General features: G+C 35.1%; 1 protein-coding gene across 2 annotated transcripts in view; it reads left to right on the forward strand.

Moving 5' to 3' along the window:
• The window catches only part of LOC138318161 (kinetochore-associated protein 1-like), a 51,791-nt gene that overhangs the window by 29,282 nt on the left and 3,320 nt on the right, over positions 1-19,189 (forward strand). For both annotated transcript variants that reach the window (XM_069260306.1, XM_069260307.1), the window contains exons 33-54: positions 353-390; positions 917-1,018; positions 2,103-2,281; positions 2,423-2,520; positions 3,610-3,766; positions 4,801-5,003; positions 5,840-5,941; positions 6,856-6,984; positions 7,812-7,928; positions 8,326-8,435; positions 8,878-9,061; positions 9,505-9,585; positions 10,046-10,141; positions 12,249-12,339; positions 13,349-13,407; positions 13,628-13,865; positions 14,793-14,866; positions 15,222-15,429; positions 16,501-16,622; positions 17,749-17,834; positions 18,743-18,812; positions 18,990-19,117. In XM_069260306.1, coding sequence (XP_069116407.1) covers positions 353-390; positions 917-1,018; positions 2,103-2,281; positions 2,423-2,520; positions 3,610-3,766; positions 4,801-5,003; positions 5,840-5,941; positions 6,856-6,984; positions 7,812-7,928; positions 8,326-8,435; positions 8,878-9,061; positions 9,505-9,585; positions 10,046-10,141; positions 12,249-12,339; positions 13,349-13,407; positions 13,628-13,865; positions 14,793-14,866; positions 15,222-15,429; positions 16,501-16,622; positions 17,749-17,834; positions 18,743-18,812; positions 18,990-19,117 — 2,672 coding nt within the window. The remainder of the gene's footprint in view (positions 1-352; positions 391-916; positions 1,019-2,102; positions 2,282-2,422; positions 2,521-3,609; positions 3,767-4,800; positions 5,004-5,839; positions 5,942-6,855; positions 6,985-7,811; positions 7,929-8,325; positions 8,436-8,877; positions 9,062-9,504; positions 9,586-10,045; positions 10,142-12,248; positions 12,340-13,348; positions 13,408-13,627; positions 13,866-14,792; positions 14,867-15,221; positions 15,430-16,500; positions 16,623-17,748; positions 17,835-18,742; positions 18,813-18,989; positions 19,118-19,189) is intronic.

The raw sequence follows: 19,189 nt of genomic DNA on the forward strand, positions 1-19,189 counted from the left end.
ACATGATTTCACATTTGGTATTCTTGTATGGTTTTGTCATCAGTTCAGCATGGGAAATTTTCCATTACATAATATAACAATTATCCCCATTATGCTCCTAGTTAGAATGAAGAGACATAATTAGTCAATTGTTGTAACATAAGGATGTCTGTTATCTGGTACATCACACTCTTCAATTATAGTCACCATGGAAACATATAATGGGGAACATTTGGTTCTCATTGTCTGGGGTTATAGGGGGTATTAGTCAGCACTTTGCTTACATTTCTAGTTTGAGCAGGCATAACAATAGTTGATACATGGTCCAGAGCAGAATAAATGTTATAACCTTGAAATGTCTTTTGTTTTGAAGGAAGGTGGGAGTAAAACAAACTTCGCCAAAATTTACAGGTAATAATTTTTCCCCTCTCTGTTACCGAAATGTATTTCTCCCATACTTGACAAAGATATCCCTTGGTTGCTAGGGAAAAGATAACGCTGTCTTTTACCGGGGTAGGGAAAAGACTGTTCACATGCACTAGACAGTGACGTCATCATTACATGCGGTGACCATTTTTACGCACATTCATGTCGACTGAATTTTCACCATTTCTCTTTAAAATATGGGAGAGAAAGAATCTGACATGACCCAGCCAGGAGAACAGGGATATCTCAACCCTGGTGAATGATTTTGACCATCAACCCTTGGCAAGCCTTGGTTTGATTAGCCAAAGTCTTTAACTTTCAGGTTGAGATATTTCTGTCCACTTGACAGACCATGTAAGATTCTGTTAACCAATAGATTGTTCTAAAAAAATAGCTACAACTCAAACAAACTTTTTATTTTCATGACAAATGTATGGATTTCACAATCACCTAACCCAATTCTGATATTCTACTGAGATAAAAGATACATTATGGTTGTTATGTTTTGTAGACTGGCAGATATCCTCAATATACCTAAGATACAGCTACAAGGCGAGTTAGCTATAGAGGCCGCTCGCACAGGACGAATACAGACTGCTCTGAAAATGTGCAGGTAATACAATTTTGATCAAGATGATCACCAAAGTGGTTTTGTTAGGTATAAACTATAATACAGGTAGAAAATATCTTGAAATATGCACCTCACTTCTTGTCACTGAGACTTGGTTTTTGGTCTCGTGTTTATTTAGTGTGTTGTTATGTACTAAAAGATCTGTGTTGTAAATCTCCTTCTACCACAATAAGCGGTGTTATTCAACTCTCAAGGTATCAAATAAACAATGCAGCTGTTGATTTACAATTTTCTTATACCACACGTGGTATAAACTCTCTATGCATTCTGATTGGCTGACATGGTGAACTTTGACCAAACTATTTATTTCCTAGTGCCACGTCATCATTTGTCAACGTCATCAATAATCGAGTGACGTCATGCTATGTTGTGATCGCCACTTGACGTCAAAACTGCTGTTGGAAAGCATATAGTATATGAAGTGGTTGTTGTGTTGAAAATGTGATGTTGTATGCGTAGTGTAGGCTAAAATAATCTATGTAACTCGTTTTGACAGAAAAGGATTTACTGGTGAGTTTGGTAGATTTAACAAGTCTGAAATGGACTTGATTACACTGACTTGATGATTATTTGGAGGGAAGAAGACGACACGGTTCTGCTGTGCGTGTACTTTTATAACGACTAAAAGCGGATATAAATTGTGGTAGAAACAGGTCACATGACTCGTGGTTGTTGGATATGGAATTTATTACACACTCATAAATTATTTTTTTAAAGTTTATACAAGACACTCGCTAAAGCTTGTGTTTTTTGTAACTCGTGTGTGGAATAAATTCCATATCTAACAACCATTTGTTGTGTAACCTCTATATCTACAAATTATTATATGAATATTTGTCATCAAATGGAGTACATATGTGTACTTCATCCTGCTGCTAAATAAACATCTGTATAATCTCAGCATTTTAGTTTTTGGTTTGGAACTGTTTATATAACAATAAAGGTTTTACAATAATATTGTGTTTTGAATAAATGATGTTTGACTTTATGGAAATTTTGCTTTCAGCCATGTGATTCTCTTAAATGCTATGAATCAAGATAAACAATGCCTTTTTATATGTATTAGGGAGCTGTTTGAGTCTGATCCGTCCGTTGAAACAGCCGATATGTTATACAAGGTAGCCATGGCATTTGTACGCCTGCAGGCTAATGCGGAGAATAACAACGTGTGCACCAGTCGTCTACGGGACCTGCCCAGCATCACCTACAAACTGGCTTGTCAGGCTGTGTCAGTCTGTTCATCAGGTCAGTTAGGCAAACAACACGGTATAAAAGAACACATTTAGATTGAAACAACAAATGAAGTAATGACTTATCAGACTAGAAAATTCCAACTTGTATTGCTGTGTGTATAATTTGAACTTAATGCTCCTGTTTTTTCCTCAGATCAGCTTGTTCCATGCTTGGAGATGTATAAAGCTGTGGAGCTGGCTTTGTCTGTAAACAACCAGTGTGAAGCTGCCGAATACAGTTCAGGATTAGAGGTCAGTAGGTCAAAACAGAACAGGGTTAGGGGAGGTCAGTAGGTCACAACAGAACAGAGTGGTCAGTAGGTCACAAACAGAACAGGGTTATTGGAGGTCAGTAGGTTACAAACAGAACAGATTGGTCAGTAGGTCACAAACAGAACAGGGTTAGGGGAGGTCAGTAGGTCACAAACAGAACAGGGTTATTGGAGGTCAGTAGGTCACAAACAGAACAGAGTGGTCAGTAGGTCATAAACAGAACAGGGTTATTGGAGGTCAGTAGGTCACAAACAGAACAGATTGGTCAGTAGGTCACAAACAGAACAGGGTTAGGGGAGGTCAGTAGGTCACAAACAGAACAGGGTTAGGGGAGGTCAGTAGGTCACAAACAGAACAGGATTAGGGGAGGTCAGTAGGTCACAAACAGAACAGGGTTAAGGAGAGGTCAGTAGGTCAAAACAACAGATGTGATGGCACCATACAATTTCAATTTTAAAGAAAACTGGCTAAAATAATGTAGGTTCATGAAGAACAATTAATCCGATTGGATTTTTAGTGACTAAAAATAAACTGTATCTCATATTTTACTTTTATAAACCTTAACTTTTCAATCTCAGGAGTTGAATCCAGATGAACACCATGGAAGCCAACTAACAGATAAGTTTGAACGGTTTGACCGAACCTTTAAGGAAGGGAGGTCAGTAGGTCACAAACAGAACAGAGTTAGAGGAGGTCAGTAGGTCACAAACAGAACAGGGTTAGAGGAGGTCAGTAGGTCACAAACAGAACAGAGTTAGAGGTCAGTAGGGCAAAAACAACAGGGTTAGGGTGGGTCAATAGGTCACAAATAGAACAGGGTTAAGGAGAGGTCAGTAGGCCAAAACAGCAGGGTTAGGAGAGGTCAGTAGGTCAAAACAGAGAAACTATGAGTGGTCTAGCAATTTTCAACAACAGATGTGATGGCACCATATAATTTCAATTTTAAAGAAAACTGGCTAAAATAATGTAGGTTCACGAAGAACAATTAATCCGATTGGATTTTTAGTGACTAAAAATAAACTGTATCTCATATTTTACTTTTATAAACCTATAACTTTTCAATCTCAGGAGTTGAATCCAGATGAACACCATGGAAGCCAACTAACAGATAAGTTTGAACGGTTTGACCGAACCTTTAAGGAAGATGCATTGGTGATGAACTCAAGTGTCATAATGCCGTTGGTCAGTCAGTACCAAATGACTGCTTGTGTCCTTCCCATGCAAGGTAAGATACATATCAGTAAGCAGCAATACCATTAATTATGGCAGATTCTGTCTGTTTATTTTTGTGTGCCAGTCATGTATGGAGGGGGCATTTCCCATACCCAGATGGGGGAAAATACATATCAATATCATACTCACATTTTTAAGTTCTACCAGTGTGATTTAGCTGACACTTGCATGACATGATCCTGACCAAGTGTTGTTATATTTTGGGTCAACTTGAAATCCAAGATAGCCGCCACAGCCACCATATTGAAAACACATTTTGAAGTTCTCCTGTTCTACTAATGCGATTGAGCTGAAACTTGCATGAAATGATCCTGACATGGTCCCAACCAAGTGTTGTTATTTTTTTCGGGTCGATCCGAAATCCAAGATGGCCACCACAGCCGCCATCTTGAACATACATTTTGAACTTCTTCTCAAGTTCTACCATTTAGCTAAAACTTGGCTGAAATGATCCTGATATGGTCCAGACAAAGTGTTGTTATTTTTTCTGGTCAATCCGAAATCCAAAATGGCCACCACAGCTACCATCTTGAAACCTCATTTGGAACTTCTTCTCATTTACTTCTACAGTTACGATTCATTGAAACTTACATGAAATGATCCTATAATCTTGACAAAGTGTTGTTACATCTCTGGTTGATCCCAAATTGAAGATGGCTACCATGACACCATATCTAATTAATTTTCTATATGACTTTTGCCAAAGAAGTCAGATGACTGTTAAGGCCCTTGAGCCTCTTGGTAGTCTTTGTAGCAAGAAGTTCATAGACCAGTTTCATCGGTCTGACAGCATTACAGAATTTAAAGAAGGTTACTAATTAGCTAAGCAGAGTTCCTTAAATTCTGCAATGCTTTTCTAAGGAATTTTTTAAGTTAAGGAATATCCTTAAGTTAAAGAGCATTGATAATACTGGAGCCAGATGTTTGGAGCAGGTTTGGATAAAAGCTATCAAAATTGGTAAATGAGCTAGACCTTGGAAGGTCACAAAATTTGAATATGCTTTAACCTTGTTGTTTTGTCCCCAGATTCCTGTTGTCCTGATGAGGATGACGAGGAGAATGGCCCAGTCTTACCCTTACAGAGAATGCACTGCCATATAGTACCTGTCCTGCAGCATTTGAAGGACAATAGCCACATGGAGCTAGCCTATCGGTTCTCCATTCATATGATGTCATGCTCTACTCAACATGTGACACAGATTGACATGGGCTTGCCAAAAGTGACACAGGTATACATATATATAGCACAGCTTCTCTATTTAATTTTCTTTAGAGCCCTTCAACAGCTGGGTTGGTTTCCCCGTTGGCAGCCAGGGTAATTTTTACACCCTCACCATGAAATATGGGGGTTGGGCGGGGATGTTGTTCGTATACTGTTACCCGTGTCTATCCCTACCTGTCCTGTTCCATGAAAGTCATATTTCATATTTGTTTAGTCTTGCAGACTTTTCTAGTTTCTTTACACATGATTTTCAGGGTTGTGACCCTGGTGTCAGTCTTGTCTCAAACTAATGTCTTCACACATGAGGGCTGTCTGCCAAACATCACACATTTCCATCATGATCATGTGACTGGACAGACTTCTCCGTCCTTCTTTCTCTCCATTTGTCCCATACACACACTGTTCATTCATGTACATTACCCTGGTAGATATAGTTTACATTCTGTAGCACAATTATGCAACTTTTTAATTTTACAAACATCCTCATGTTTATATTTATCTATATTTCATACCAGAAATTAAAGAAGAAAAACAAAAGAAGAAGAAAATCATTTGCAATTTTGATTAATCCAGTATAAAATTCAATACACTCATGTATGAGGTTTAGCAGTATTAGAAGGATATCTAATAGACATGGGATTCTTCAAAGCAGAACTGAATAATAACATGAGATTGGAGCATTTACGTTCTACAGATATTTCTGATTTAATATCTAATGCAGAAAAAAACTGTATATTAACTATTGTTATCCTACTTAAAAATGAATATACTGTTTGACATTTTCTCAAAGATATTATTTACAAAGTTAATGGCCAATAAAAGACAGTTCGTTATTTACTACAGACAGCGACTAAACTGGTGGAGGAGCTGCAGGCTATTCTCAAGGAGATAATGACTATGGCCAACCCTTGGATCAAGGCTATAGTCACATCAGTTCTGATGAAGGTAAGACAAATTTCTTATGTAAGACATGCAGGAGGGTAAATGACAGTTCCTCTAGTGTACTTACTACTCGATTTCTATAGGAATTGATCACTCTATGTTTATAATGGCTTTGATGTCTTTCCCTATTTATGCTAAATTAACATTGCTAATTATGCAAAGTTTGCTCGATCACGAAAATTTCCCCCACATGTAATATTTTGTAAAGTTTACAATAAAATTAAATCATAAAGATGGATTGGTGATACCTCTCGTTAATTTTATTTCTTAATCAAGCACTTAATTAATGACAGATACAAATTTTATCTTTGAAAGAACGATTTATGCATTTGACGTATACATGTATTTCATTTATAAAACAATTGTTTTTGTAACATAGATTTTATCTCTGTCGATATATGATTATTTCATGTTGACATCCGTACAAGAATACAATTATACCAGATTGTAGGTAAACACTTTGCATTGGCAAATAATCAAATGATATATACAGATAATACCCTATTTCTTCTTCTTTATCTGAAGATGGGGCAGTAATTATGACTGGGTTGGTAAACAAAAGACCTTTCCCGTCAAACGGAAATCTTATATTGTACATGTAATTAGAAAACAAAGACTGATGGTCTGTAACATTTCCATTTGTTTCAGGGTCACTGCACGATAGGTAATTAGCATTGATTAATGGTAGCACAAACTTTATGATATACAATATGTAATAATATGTATTTAGATTTTGCAATCATCCGTAAGTATCTAAGGTCAAATAGGTATCAAGGGAGGCAACTAACTGATTTTCATGATTTACACGAAAGTCATTATATAGGGAAAATAACCCCCATGCGTAAAGTTTACCATAGTAAATCGCAAAATTCACAGAAATTGTATACAGAAAATATTTTGTTTCTGTTTGTCTACAGATCTTTAACAGTCAGGAGATTGATAACTTTCTCGGCATGGCGTACATGGCAAGTCACACAAAGAAAGACGCTGAGGAATCGCTGATGAAAATTATACGCTCAACTGGACACAACTACAAAAAGCTCAAAGTTAGTATGATATGGGTAAATTTGTATTGCACAAAAAAGATCTGTCATGAGAAACATCTACAAAAATAGCTATTATTTCTCTTCATCCTGGTGGCATGGATAGAATTCAGATTTTGTTTAAAATGTCACTGTCACAACCATTTAGATATTCTAGTCGTACAGAAAACCTTGGATAAATTCAATAAAGTCAACTGCATTGACAGAAATATGGGATGTTATTACCTGCTTCATATCTGATATTTACTTCATACAGACAGCAAAAAACTATTTGGAGGAAACATGGCAATGCAATTAGAAATAATCAAAACAATTAAGTTCTATCAGTGTGATGATGAAACTTGCCTGAAATGACCCTGACATTGTCCCGACCAAGTGTTGTTATTTTTTGGGGTCGATACAAAATCTAAGATGGCCGCCACAGCCACCATATTGAAAACTCATTTTGAATTTCTTCTCAAGTTCTTCCAGTGCGATTTAGCTGAAACTTGCATGAGATGAACGTAACATTGTCACAACCAAGTGTTGTTATTTTTCGGATCGACACAAAATCCAAGATGGCCACCACAGCCATCATCTTGAAATCACATTTTGAAGATCTTCTCCAGTTCTACGAGTGTGATTTGACTGAAACTTGCCTAAATTTATCCTGATATGATCTAGACAAATGTTGTCACATCTCGGGTTGATCCCAAATCTAAGATGGCCACCATGACACCATATCTAATTAATTTCCTATATGACTATAGCCAAGGTAGTCCGATGACCGTTAAGACCTTTGGGCCTCTTGTTACCTGTACCCGGTATTCCATTTTTGATACTTATTCTAGGCTCTGGCTAAGGTTGGAATTGGAATCGGTGAGCTACATAAGGAAATGAACCTGGTTAAAATGTGTGAAACACTAGAAACAAATGCCACATGGGGCTACAGACTAGGAAAAATCAAGGTAAGAGTTTCCCAGTTATATATAAAAGTGATTTTAGGTTGTCGAGTTGGTAGAATTTGAATAATAGTACCAGGTTACAGAGTTTTGTCGGAAGTGTATAAAAATGTTCAATTCCAAATTGTTATAGGAGGGGTATCAATTTATATAAATTTAACCATTGCTTCTTATACCATTTCATAATGGACTGCACTGATTTTAGAAGAGTCTCATTGTGCCTACAGGGGGTACATGAGTTAACTGACTAATATTACTGATATCTGCTAAAGGCAAGCTATATTCCATTCTAAAGCTTTTTAATAGGATAACGTTATCTTTCATCAAGTCAAGTAAAATTAATTTCATTCATTTGTGATAATATTTGAGAGTGAACTGAACCTGCTTTTATAATATATTTTAGATAAGTTTCAAAGAAGCTTTCCAGAAACCATCATCTGAAAAGATCAAGTTACTGCCACAGATAGCCCAGTGTGAGACTGCAGATATGACCCTGGTCAAGGATTTCTGTAGGTATGTTGTGATTGATCAGAGTATGCTGCAATGTTTGATATTCTAGTGATTTTATTTTTGATTGCAAAGGGTGTTACTAATTCCAAACAAATTAAGGGGGAGGGGGGTATACTGGAATCGGGTTCTCAGACTGTCACACAATGATTGACCTGCTATTCCTCTTAAGGAGAGGGTATAACATATAACATGTCTGAACGACAGTTCTAGTTGTAAGTGGTTAAGATATACCAACATTACCACTAGCCCTTCACCTCTGGGTTTCGACCGACATGGGATAATTGCCAAGTACTGAATATAGTTTGCTGACACCTAAAGCTTGCATAAAAAGGAAACCAAACCTAGCCAGCTAATTCATTGAACAACTATACAAATTGTTTATTGAGACAAATAAATCAGAAAATATTGTTCATTTGTAAACTGATTGATGCTTTATTTTGTTTAGAGACTTGGACTTGGACCAGGATGAAGGTCTATTGCTGTTCCTGGATAATATGTTTACCTTACCAGACCATGGAACTCTAGGAGTTTTAGCCAAGCGCGCACTCCTAGCCAAGGCTCGGGCGGCTATCCAAGAAATCAAGGGCAAACAAACACTCCTGAAAAGACTGCAGGCAATCTATAAAAAGGTTCGCAACATCCACCAAAACTACCATTATTTTCCCTGATTTCAAAAAATCATTTCTTACTAAGGAAAATGCATGTTTTCTATAAAGATGTACCAGGTATGATATTTACGAATAATAACAGGTTAATGTTATTTTAGACCATTTTATTTTTTGCAAGATGCAATTTTTTTGTGAGGAAGTTGAATGTGAATTCAAATGTTATGTGTATATTTGACATCTGTAAATGCACAATTGTTGGTAAGAGCCCTTGATTGTTAATTTATGTATTCACGAATATCTTGATTTTAAATAACAAACATGCAAATTATATATACAAAAAAGTGGTTTCCGGTTGATTGAAGCTGTCTCCAGATACTAAATCTCTGACAGAATGATCAGTTATATAAAGCTAATTGTCTTTGTATCAGGATTCTAAAGCCTTGTATCCATCTCTCATGTTTTAGACTGATGCTTATGACTATGAGACTTTAGAATTTTTGTTGAACGAAATGCAAAAGTTGGATCAAGATTCCCAGATAGAAACCGTGAGTACTGAATACCAGTCTTTATATGACATTGTATTTGACTGTAGTTTACCCTTCATATAAAGTACTACATTGGTTCAGTACATTTCAAAACATCTGTGTTACACACAATCTAATTGGCTAAATGATTTTAAGCCCCTTGCTCCTTCATCACTTATATATGTTTTGGTAATGGTCGATGTACAAACTCACCTCAGCACTATTCAATGGCTATCAGATGAAGAAGAATATTATAGTCTTCATAATTAAATGGTCTTTATATGCAGGTCAAAATGTTTTTATTCATTTGGGACCCAGAAAAAGTAGGCTTGTTGAGCAGGTAGTCTTTATATATACAGAGGACGTGAATAGACATATTTTGTATGTGGTTTAGATGAGTTTAAATCTATTGGTCATTCACATTTTCAGCTTTACTCGTAGATATGGTGTTTTTAAGTTGTTATTTTGTTTCTATCATCAGACTTTGAAGCTTTTGAGTTACCTAAAGGTGTACACACGACAGAAACCTCCAGGAGAGTATGAATTACGGTACCAGCCTGACGGTGAGAAGGAAGATGTGAGTACTTTATAAACTGTATTTAACACAATAAATACCCATGTTTATAGCCCTCCTTCTGTCATATTGTGCCCATAGATAAACTTGATTTTTATCCTACTACATTATCATAATATAGAATTTCTGGTTTGATTAAGGCAGGAATAGAAAAAATGGTTACATCCACTCTGGCCACAGTTCTAGTTCATTATACACATTTTGCAAACATCATCTTATTTGAACCTCGAAGTAGAATAAAATGCTATACGTGATAACTATGAATTTGTTGTAATCATATTTGTTATAAACATGTGTTGCTGTAATAAGATATTATTCCAGTTGTTCAAAAGATGATTAGGCTAATTACAGTCAGTTTAACAACTGTTTTCAAATCAAGATAAAGTAATTCCTTGTAACTTGAAGAATATTTTTGATTTGTTAAAAGGTTCATAAACACTCCCTTCATTTCCTATTTCCTGATTTTAAGATATAATTTCATGTTCTATAGCAAATGAAAAAAAAATTACAAATCATGTTAATATAATTCTTTTCAATTTAGTTTTGATTGGTCAATATATGTACTGTACTTGCTGGTGTTGATAAAGTCATATTCAGTTTGATTGGTCTGAAACATAATTTTGATTGGTCTGAAACATAATTTTGTTTGGTCATTGTTTCTGAAACATAATTTTGTTTGGTCATTGTTTCTGAAACATAATTTTGTTTGGTCATTGTTTCTGAAACATAATTTTGTTTGGTCATTGTTTCTGAAACATAATTTTGTTTGGTCATTGTTTCTGAAACATAATTTTGTTTGGTCATTGTTTCTGAAACATAATTTTGTTTGGTCATTGTTTCTGAAACACAATTTTGTTTGGTCATTGTTTCTGAAACATAATTTTGTTTGGTCATTGTTTCTGAAACATAATTTTGTTTGGTCATTGTTTCTGAAACATACCGTATTTTCCCTAATGAGGGCGCCGGGCGCGGGTAAATGGCCTAGGGGGGCGCCGTTATTTAGACCATTTTTAGATGTTTTTTTCTGAAACAGACTATAGTCATCTTGCTTTTAGTTTCGTATTTTTCTGAAACTTACTATAGCCAAATTACGTTTTGAAGTCAAGTAAGTATTGAAATTACATAATTATGAAGAAATGTTTGCACCAGAAGTATTAAACATTGGTTAAATATGTATGTTTCACGGAATTTTGGCATTTTATGCTAGCCTGTTTGTTTACCATGCGTACACAAAATGGCGGACGGTGCTTTCGATCGCTACTTTCGTTTTGTGGCAGATGGGAAATACCGACAAGAGCACACAATTAAATGCTTAAAAATGATAACATGCCTGTTATTTAGTAACCTTTATCATAGACATACAGTAAGTATTCATAAAACCTGTATAGACATCGCTAAAATGTTGTTGCCAGTTAGTCTTCATCCATACACGTGTGTGGGGCATTCAAGTGACACGTTTTGTTTTGAACATGGAATTCTCGCTGTTTCTATGTGTAAACACTTGGCAAAGATGTCCTAAGTTACCCAGTGCAATACATTTATAGCTGATCGGATATCTGTTAAGCATCAGATTGATGTGAAACAGTATTTTATTAGCGTCTGCAAAGACAAATCGTCACAATCTGGCACAAAAATTGTATGAAATTAGCTGATTTTTTTCAGCAAAAAACGTGGGGGCGCCCTTATTAGAGGAGGCGCTCTTAATAGGGAAAATACGGTAATTTTGTTTGGTCATGGTTTCTGAAACATAATTTTGTTTGGTCATTGTTTCTGAAACATAATTTTGTTTGGTCATTGTTTCTGAAACATAATTTTGTTTGGTCATTGTTTCTGAAACATAATTTTGTTTGGTCATTGTTTCTGAAACATAATTTTGTTTGGTCATTGTTTCTGAAACATAATTTTGTTTGGTCATTGTTTCTGAAACATAATTTTGTTTGGTCATTGTTTCTGAAACATAATTTTGTTTGGTCATTGTTTCTGAAACATAATTTTGTTTGGTCATTGTTTCTGAAACATAATTTCGTTTGGTCATTGTTTCTGAAACATAATTTCGTTTGGTCATTGTTTCTGAAACATAATTTCGTTTGGTCATTGTATGCCTTTCCAGCTGAGGATTATCATGGATATGCTCCCTCCCAGCAGTAAGACCAGACTCCCCCTTCATCCATTCAATGAGGGTGATGCTTGGAAAATCATCAGTAAGTCTGGAATGTTTCATGAAATATATATTACAGTGAATATTTGAAGGGCTATTCCAGTAGATCATTCTCAAATTCATTATTCTAGTTTCCATCTATTGGATAATTCTTTTCATTTTATTTTTTTGCTAGTAATTACTTAATTATCTAAACTTATGTAAGGTTTTGGAAGTGGACAAAAGCCAGAGAAATAGAACCTAACTAAAATTATTGATCGTTTATCAGTATCTGGGGATTGTACTATGTGGCTTTCCAACCAGTAACTCAAATGTGTAGGTTAAGGGATAGAACAATGGTATACCTTAACCACTTATCCACCTCTTTCGTTCTCAATCCTACCATAGAATGTAATTAGTGAAATTGATTTAAAAAATGTCAGGAAGGAAATCTAACCATGTATATAAGTTATTTATTTTGGAGTTATGGAATGATACAAAGTGCATAAGCAATTTATTCTGGAGTTATGGAATGATGCAGAGTGCATGAGCAATTTAGCCTTGTGCTTCTTCGTAAAATATATTGCTGAAATTCTGTACCTAAATACGAAGAACAGGTATTAAAAATGAATTATCACTTTCTATTGTGTTACCTTACAATAATGAGACTGTATATGTTGTATCTTCAGCTCCAGAACTGACTTACAATAATGAGACTGTATATGTTGTATCTTCAGCTCCAGAACTGACTTACAATAATGAGACTGTATATGTTGTATCTTCAGCTCCAGAACTGACTTACAATAATGAGACTGTATATGTTGTATCTTCAGCTCCAGAACTGACTTACAATAATGAGACTGTATATGTTGTATCTTCAGCTCCAGAACTGACTTACAATAATGAGACTGTATATGTTGTATCTTCAGCTCCAGAACTGACTTACAATAATGAGACTGTATATGTTGTATCTTCAGCTCCAGAACTGACTTACAATAATGAGACTGTATATGTTGTATCTTCAGCTCCAGAACTGACTTACAATAATGAGACTGTATATGTTGTATCTTCAGCTCCAGAACTGGACAAGGAAACTGTGATGAAATGGCTGCCAATTGCTAAATGTTTGAAGGTAGAGTAAAATTGAGAAAAATAGACAAGTACCAAAATTTACATACCGTATATATTATTTTACTCATCTGACTTCATCATTTTAAAAAACTTTGAGAAGGGTCATACATATATGTTTTTGAAGAAATACATTTTTGTTATATTCTTAGGTCCTAGCTTTCCTCTGACAGATATACTGTTTTGCTATAGTTTTGACCATATAAACTTTGTTTTTGTTGTAGCTTTCCTTTGACCAAATATACATTGTGACTGTCCAAAATATGGTGAAGAATCATGTTCAGCTGTCCAAGAAGCCGGCGATGGGTAGTGCAGCGATCATGGACAAGAGTCACTGGAACTGGAATATCAAGGACGCTAACTTATCACTGCTAGGTGACGTCCAGGCTCTCCTCATGAATGTGTCCAACTGTGAGCTGGCCCTGGCATGTGCCAGATGGATGGTCAAGGAACTCCCTCTGGGTGTGTTTCTTACACAAATTGTGAAATAATACATCAATATTTTGTTAAAATACAAGTATAGCGGAAATGTAAACATATTTTATGCTAAATGAAAAATGTAGATCAGGGATTTTGTAAAGTGGACCAGCAATAATCTGGACACCGATAGGCGGAAAACTCACAATCCGGTTGGAGAAAGGCTTCGTTTATTGACAAAGTAAATGGAATCAAGTAGTATGGAAAATTCGCAATCTGGATGCTTTGGAATTGGAACTCAAGGTGGAGCTACTAGAAGATAAATGTTATTTTCTTTATTATCCTCTATTACAGGTACTGAGAAGGTGGAGCTACTAGAAGATAAATGTTATAGTCTTTATCATCCTCTATTACAGGTCCTGAGAAGGTGGAGCTACTAGAAGATAAATGTTATAGTCTTTATCATCCTCTATTACAGGTCCTGAGAAGGTGGAGCTACTAGAAGATAAATGTTATAGTCTTTATCATCCTCTATTATAGGTACTGAGAAAGTGGAGCTACTAGAAGATAAATGTTATAGTCTTTATCATCCTCTATTACAGGTGCTGAGAAGGTGGAGCTACTAGAAGATAAATGTTATAGTCTTTATCATCCTCTATTACAGGTGCTGAGAAGGTGGAGCTACTAGAAGATAAATGTTATAGTCTTTATCATCCTCTATTACAGGTTCTGAGAAGGTGGAGCTACTAGAAGATAATGTTATTTTCTTTAGCATCCTCTATTACAGGTACTGAGAAGGTGGAGCTACTAGAAGATAAATGTTATAGTCTTTATCATCCTCCATTACAGGTTCTGAGAAAGTGGAGCTACTAGAAGATAATGTTATTTTCTTTAGCATCCTCTATTACAGGTACTGAGAAGGTGAAGCTACTAGAAGATAAATGTTACAGTTCTTTTCATCCTCTATTACAGGTGCTGAAAAGGTGGAGGCCCTTCAGGGTTGTATCCGATACACAGAGTTGTGGCACAGGTCTATCAAAGATCAGGTACAATTCATTATTATTCTTTCTTTTTGCTTGTGTATATAAAAGTTATGATTGCGAATATTAACAATAATGTACAAATGTGTTATACAGTTATAATTACAGTCAAGATTGAAAAAATACATGTAAATTAATGAATTAATGGTTTTACTTTGATAATTGTTACATGTCATTGTGTTGTTTTAAAGCTTTCATAAATATGCTCCTGCCATGAAATGGGGAGGGGGCACATACTATTAACCATGTCTGTCCTATCTTGTTCGATATATTTATATTATATGGACAAATGGACATTTCTGTCTGACAGACAATACAGCTACCTGTGGTATCATTGACTGTAGAGTTCTTTTTGTAACAGGCTGCAGATAAAAAAGAAAAAGCCATGAATACATTTGTTAAGTTCACTGGGATGTGGCAGAGACTAGCGACAGAGCAGGTCCTTTTTGTATATAAGATAGCCGAGCCTGAACTTGTATCTCTGGCTGGCAGTCCTAACAAACTCCTCCTCAAGCTGTACGAACACAGCAGCATCATTAATCAAGAGATCGCTGAGAAGGACAAACCAGGTAGTATCATTATTAGCAGTGTTAACGCAGTGGATCCATCTTTTTTTTCATTTTTTTCACTCTTTCTTTTTTTCATAGGTTTTGATAGAAAGAGGTAATGATACCAATTGGTATAATTGGTATATGCAAAATTTTATAAATCTAACAGCGCTGCAATAAAACAGGTCCAGAAATAGTCTGCTGAGGTTTGGTTTAGGCCATAACAGAACATGCCAATTATGTGATCAATATAGAAGCTTTTCAGTTTTCATTTTGAATGAGATTTTATGAAACATACAGTGTATCTTAGCAATTTTTACTTTGGGATCTTTTACGTTTCATATAATTTTTTTATAAAATAAACAAAAATTAAGGTACCTTTTATTACATAACTATAACAACTTAAAGAACTACATGTATGTATAGTTTGGGTGCTATTTGGCCCCCAAATTCATCAGATTCAAACCTATTATTTTGTAAATTGTATTTGAATATCAAATATTGAATACATCTTTGATAGAATAGGTATGATAGTTATGTATCATTGTAGCTGTAGATGCTATGGTATTCATCCTAAATATGCAAAAATTATGAAAATGTGGAAATAATGTCAATTTTGGCCATTTTTTGCTATGTTTTTCATCTAGAAACCATAGAGCGCATGAGGTACTTACATGTTTTGAATAAATGTTAAGTTTGTTCAAGATTGCTCTCTATTATTTCTTATACAAAAACTATAAAAAAAGATAATAGGCAAAAAATTACAAAATTTTCAAACTCAGTTAATTTATGCATATTTCATATGGTTAACATGGCAACTAAAAGCTATGAAATTAGAAAACTTTAATTTCAATTAAATCAATAATTTTATTTCTTAATACATAGTTAAAAAATAGATGAACTTAGGGGCTAAAAAGGGCGCAAACCATACAAAGTCCTTTCAAAAAATTTCCATGTCAAATTGTGTTGCTAAAAATTCTGCCGAGTTTTGGTATGACCTTGAATTAAAGAATAACTTAGTGGAGAGGTCAGTTTGGATAAATAAAATGGCCTTCATTAGTATTTTGATGATCTTATTTGTGCATTCTACAGATATACACAGGATTGCCGAGGAAATAGCCAAGATCCATGAAGTGGATTTGGAGAGGCTTCGTCTGAGTCTACTATACAGGTGGTTACCCTCGGTCAAATCAAAGCAGGCAGGCCAAGACTCGGTAACTTATTTTACATGATAGTACTTATACATAGGACTAATTACAAGCAAAGTAAAAATAGTTGTGAAATATTGTATTCCAGAAAAACTACTATTGGAGTAAGAATGTCAAGAGACCCAATGGGCCAAAATGTATTTGTATGGAGGAGCTCTTCATCATTAAAGGCGAGCTGGGCTGCTCTCAAACAGCTTTTGTTTGTTTTTCGCATGCTGGTTGATGCCTAACCTTTCAAATTGCCTTTCATCCCTTGTCAGTTCATTGTCTGTCGGCAAACAATGCTTGTTACCACTATTTCTTGAGAAGTTCTCCATAGATATTTCTCAGATTTTACATGCATGGTTTCTTTGCTGCCTAGGAATGTCATGTTGAATTTGAGACTAATCGGAAAAACAATATGGCCGCAGTCAGCCATCTTGGATTTTGGCAGTTTATGTTTGTTACCAATATTTCTCGAGAAGTACTCCACGGATATTTCTCAAATTTAACATGCTTGGTTGCCTTGGTCTGTAGGAGTGTCATGCTCATTTTGAGACTGATTGGAAAAACAAGATGGCTGCAAGGATTTTGATAGTTAAAGTTTGTTACCGCTATTTCTCACAAAGTACTAAAGGGATCTTTCTCAAATTTCATAAGCAGGTTACCCTTGGGTTCTAGTTGTGCATATTGCATTTTGGGACTGATCGATCAACAATATTGCCGACTGCCAGCCATGCTGGATTTTGATAGTTGAAGGTTATTACTGCTATTGAAAGTACTGAAGGTCTTATTCTAAAATTTGATATGTCTAGGGTCCACATAGGTCCAAGATTTGCATAATACATTTTTGGAGCGATCGGTTAACAATATGGCAGGCAGACCGTCATGTTGGATTTTGATAGTTGAAGTTTGAAAAGCAAAGGAAAGATCCCTCATACATAGATCATTCTTTGGTGGGCGCCAAGATCCCTCTGAGATCTCTTGTTTTGAAGGTGCGCTTCAATTTTTATTATTGTTTTTTCTTGGCTTAGACATTTTAGGAGCGGGATTCCCGATGAACAACTGATTTATATGGTGTAGCCTATAACTCTTCTTGATTTCTGAGTATGAAAATTACTGCATATATAACTTTAATCATCATTTGTTTCAGACTGTCACTTTTAGTTTTGACCAGCTGAACATCGGCGACGAAACTATATCTGCAGAAGATGATAATGAGGATGAAAATCTCAGAAGGTCTGTTGATTAAAATCCTGCTTATTTTTTTTCTTTCTTTTCAACCAATGTTAGGAGTGTTTGAAATCATTTTAGGTTCTAATAATTTGAATTGAATTTCTTTAAGTGATCAAATATCAAAAAGAATGTCATGGATTCTAACAAAATTAATACACCAGTTTCTTGTGAAAGATATACAATGTATCAGAAAAGGAGTAAAATTGTCATGCCAGTTTACATTAGTTTTGAAGATGTTCATCAATGATGACTAGTTTGAAGAAGCCTGTAGAACAACATTCATGAGCTAACATGGCCAGAAGTGGCCCATATGTCTGAATTATATTGGAAGTCTGTTAAAGATGCTCCACCGCTGACAAATGGTACTTTTTCACAATCAAAAACAGCAGACGATTTTGTATTTTTCTTCAGTTAAAAAAGTTACTTACTTTACACCACCAATGAAAAGTTTGAGCTTCTAATTTTACTTCAAGTTAAAAAAATATAAAAAAAAAAATAATTAATTGCATTCCAAAAAAATTCTGTGGCACTAAATATTATATAGAATGAAGTAATGATTGCGCATGCACCAAAGGCAAAATTAATCATTTCATGTTATTTTTTGTGTTAATTAGGCATATATATACACGATTAAACACCAATTATTGTCCAAATGATGAGTATCATTTATGCTCTGTCGGCTGGTGAGCATCTTTAAGGACTGTGATCACCTGAGTTTAATCAGAAAGTGTATATTGAGTCATCATTGACACAATTTCTTTTAAATTTTATTGTGTTTCATATGCTCTTTTAAACCGTAACCTTAAAAGGTTACCTTAAAACCTAAAAAAGTTCTGAAGGTTTTAATTTTAGTAAATCCGATGCACATTTGTTGAGTGATTATTTATTTTTTTTAAATTGTGATGTTCTAGGGTGTTATACCTACTACAGAGAGGAGAGAAAGAAACAAATGTAAAGTACCTGTTCAACTTTGCTTTCGAGGTAAGAATAATTACTATGAGGGGACTTTTTTTTCAATTTGATTTTATTTCATTTTTGCAACTTCTACTTATGATTAAATATATTTCTAGGAGATTTTTTTTTTTTTTTTTACATTCTATCACTTCTCTGAACATCCTTTTGGTTGTTAAAACAAACTGCTGCTTCATGTATTAACAGGAGAAGAAGATGGAAGATGCTTGTAACATAACCAATATGTGCCGAGTACGGGCTCTACGCTGTCTCCTCCATATTGAAGACAAAGACACAGTACAGAAGCTATTCCACAAATCTCTGGAACAAGTCAGGTAAGGCAATGAAATAATGTGTGAAGACATTTTATTTTGAATTCACAGATTTGATGGAACCAAATGCCCTTC

Source organism: Argopecten irradians, chromosome 3, assembly GCF_041381155.1.
Source record: "Argopecten irradians isolate NY chromosome 3, Ai_NY, whole genome shotgun sequence".
In the NCBI taxonomy this organism is placed as follows: Eukaryota; Metazoa; Mollusca; class Bivalvia; order Pectinida; family Pectinidae; genus Argopecten; species Argopecten irradians.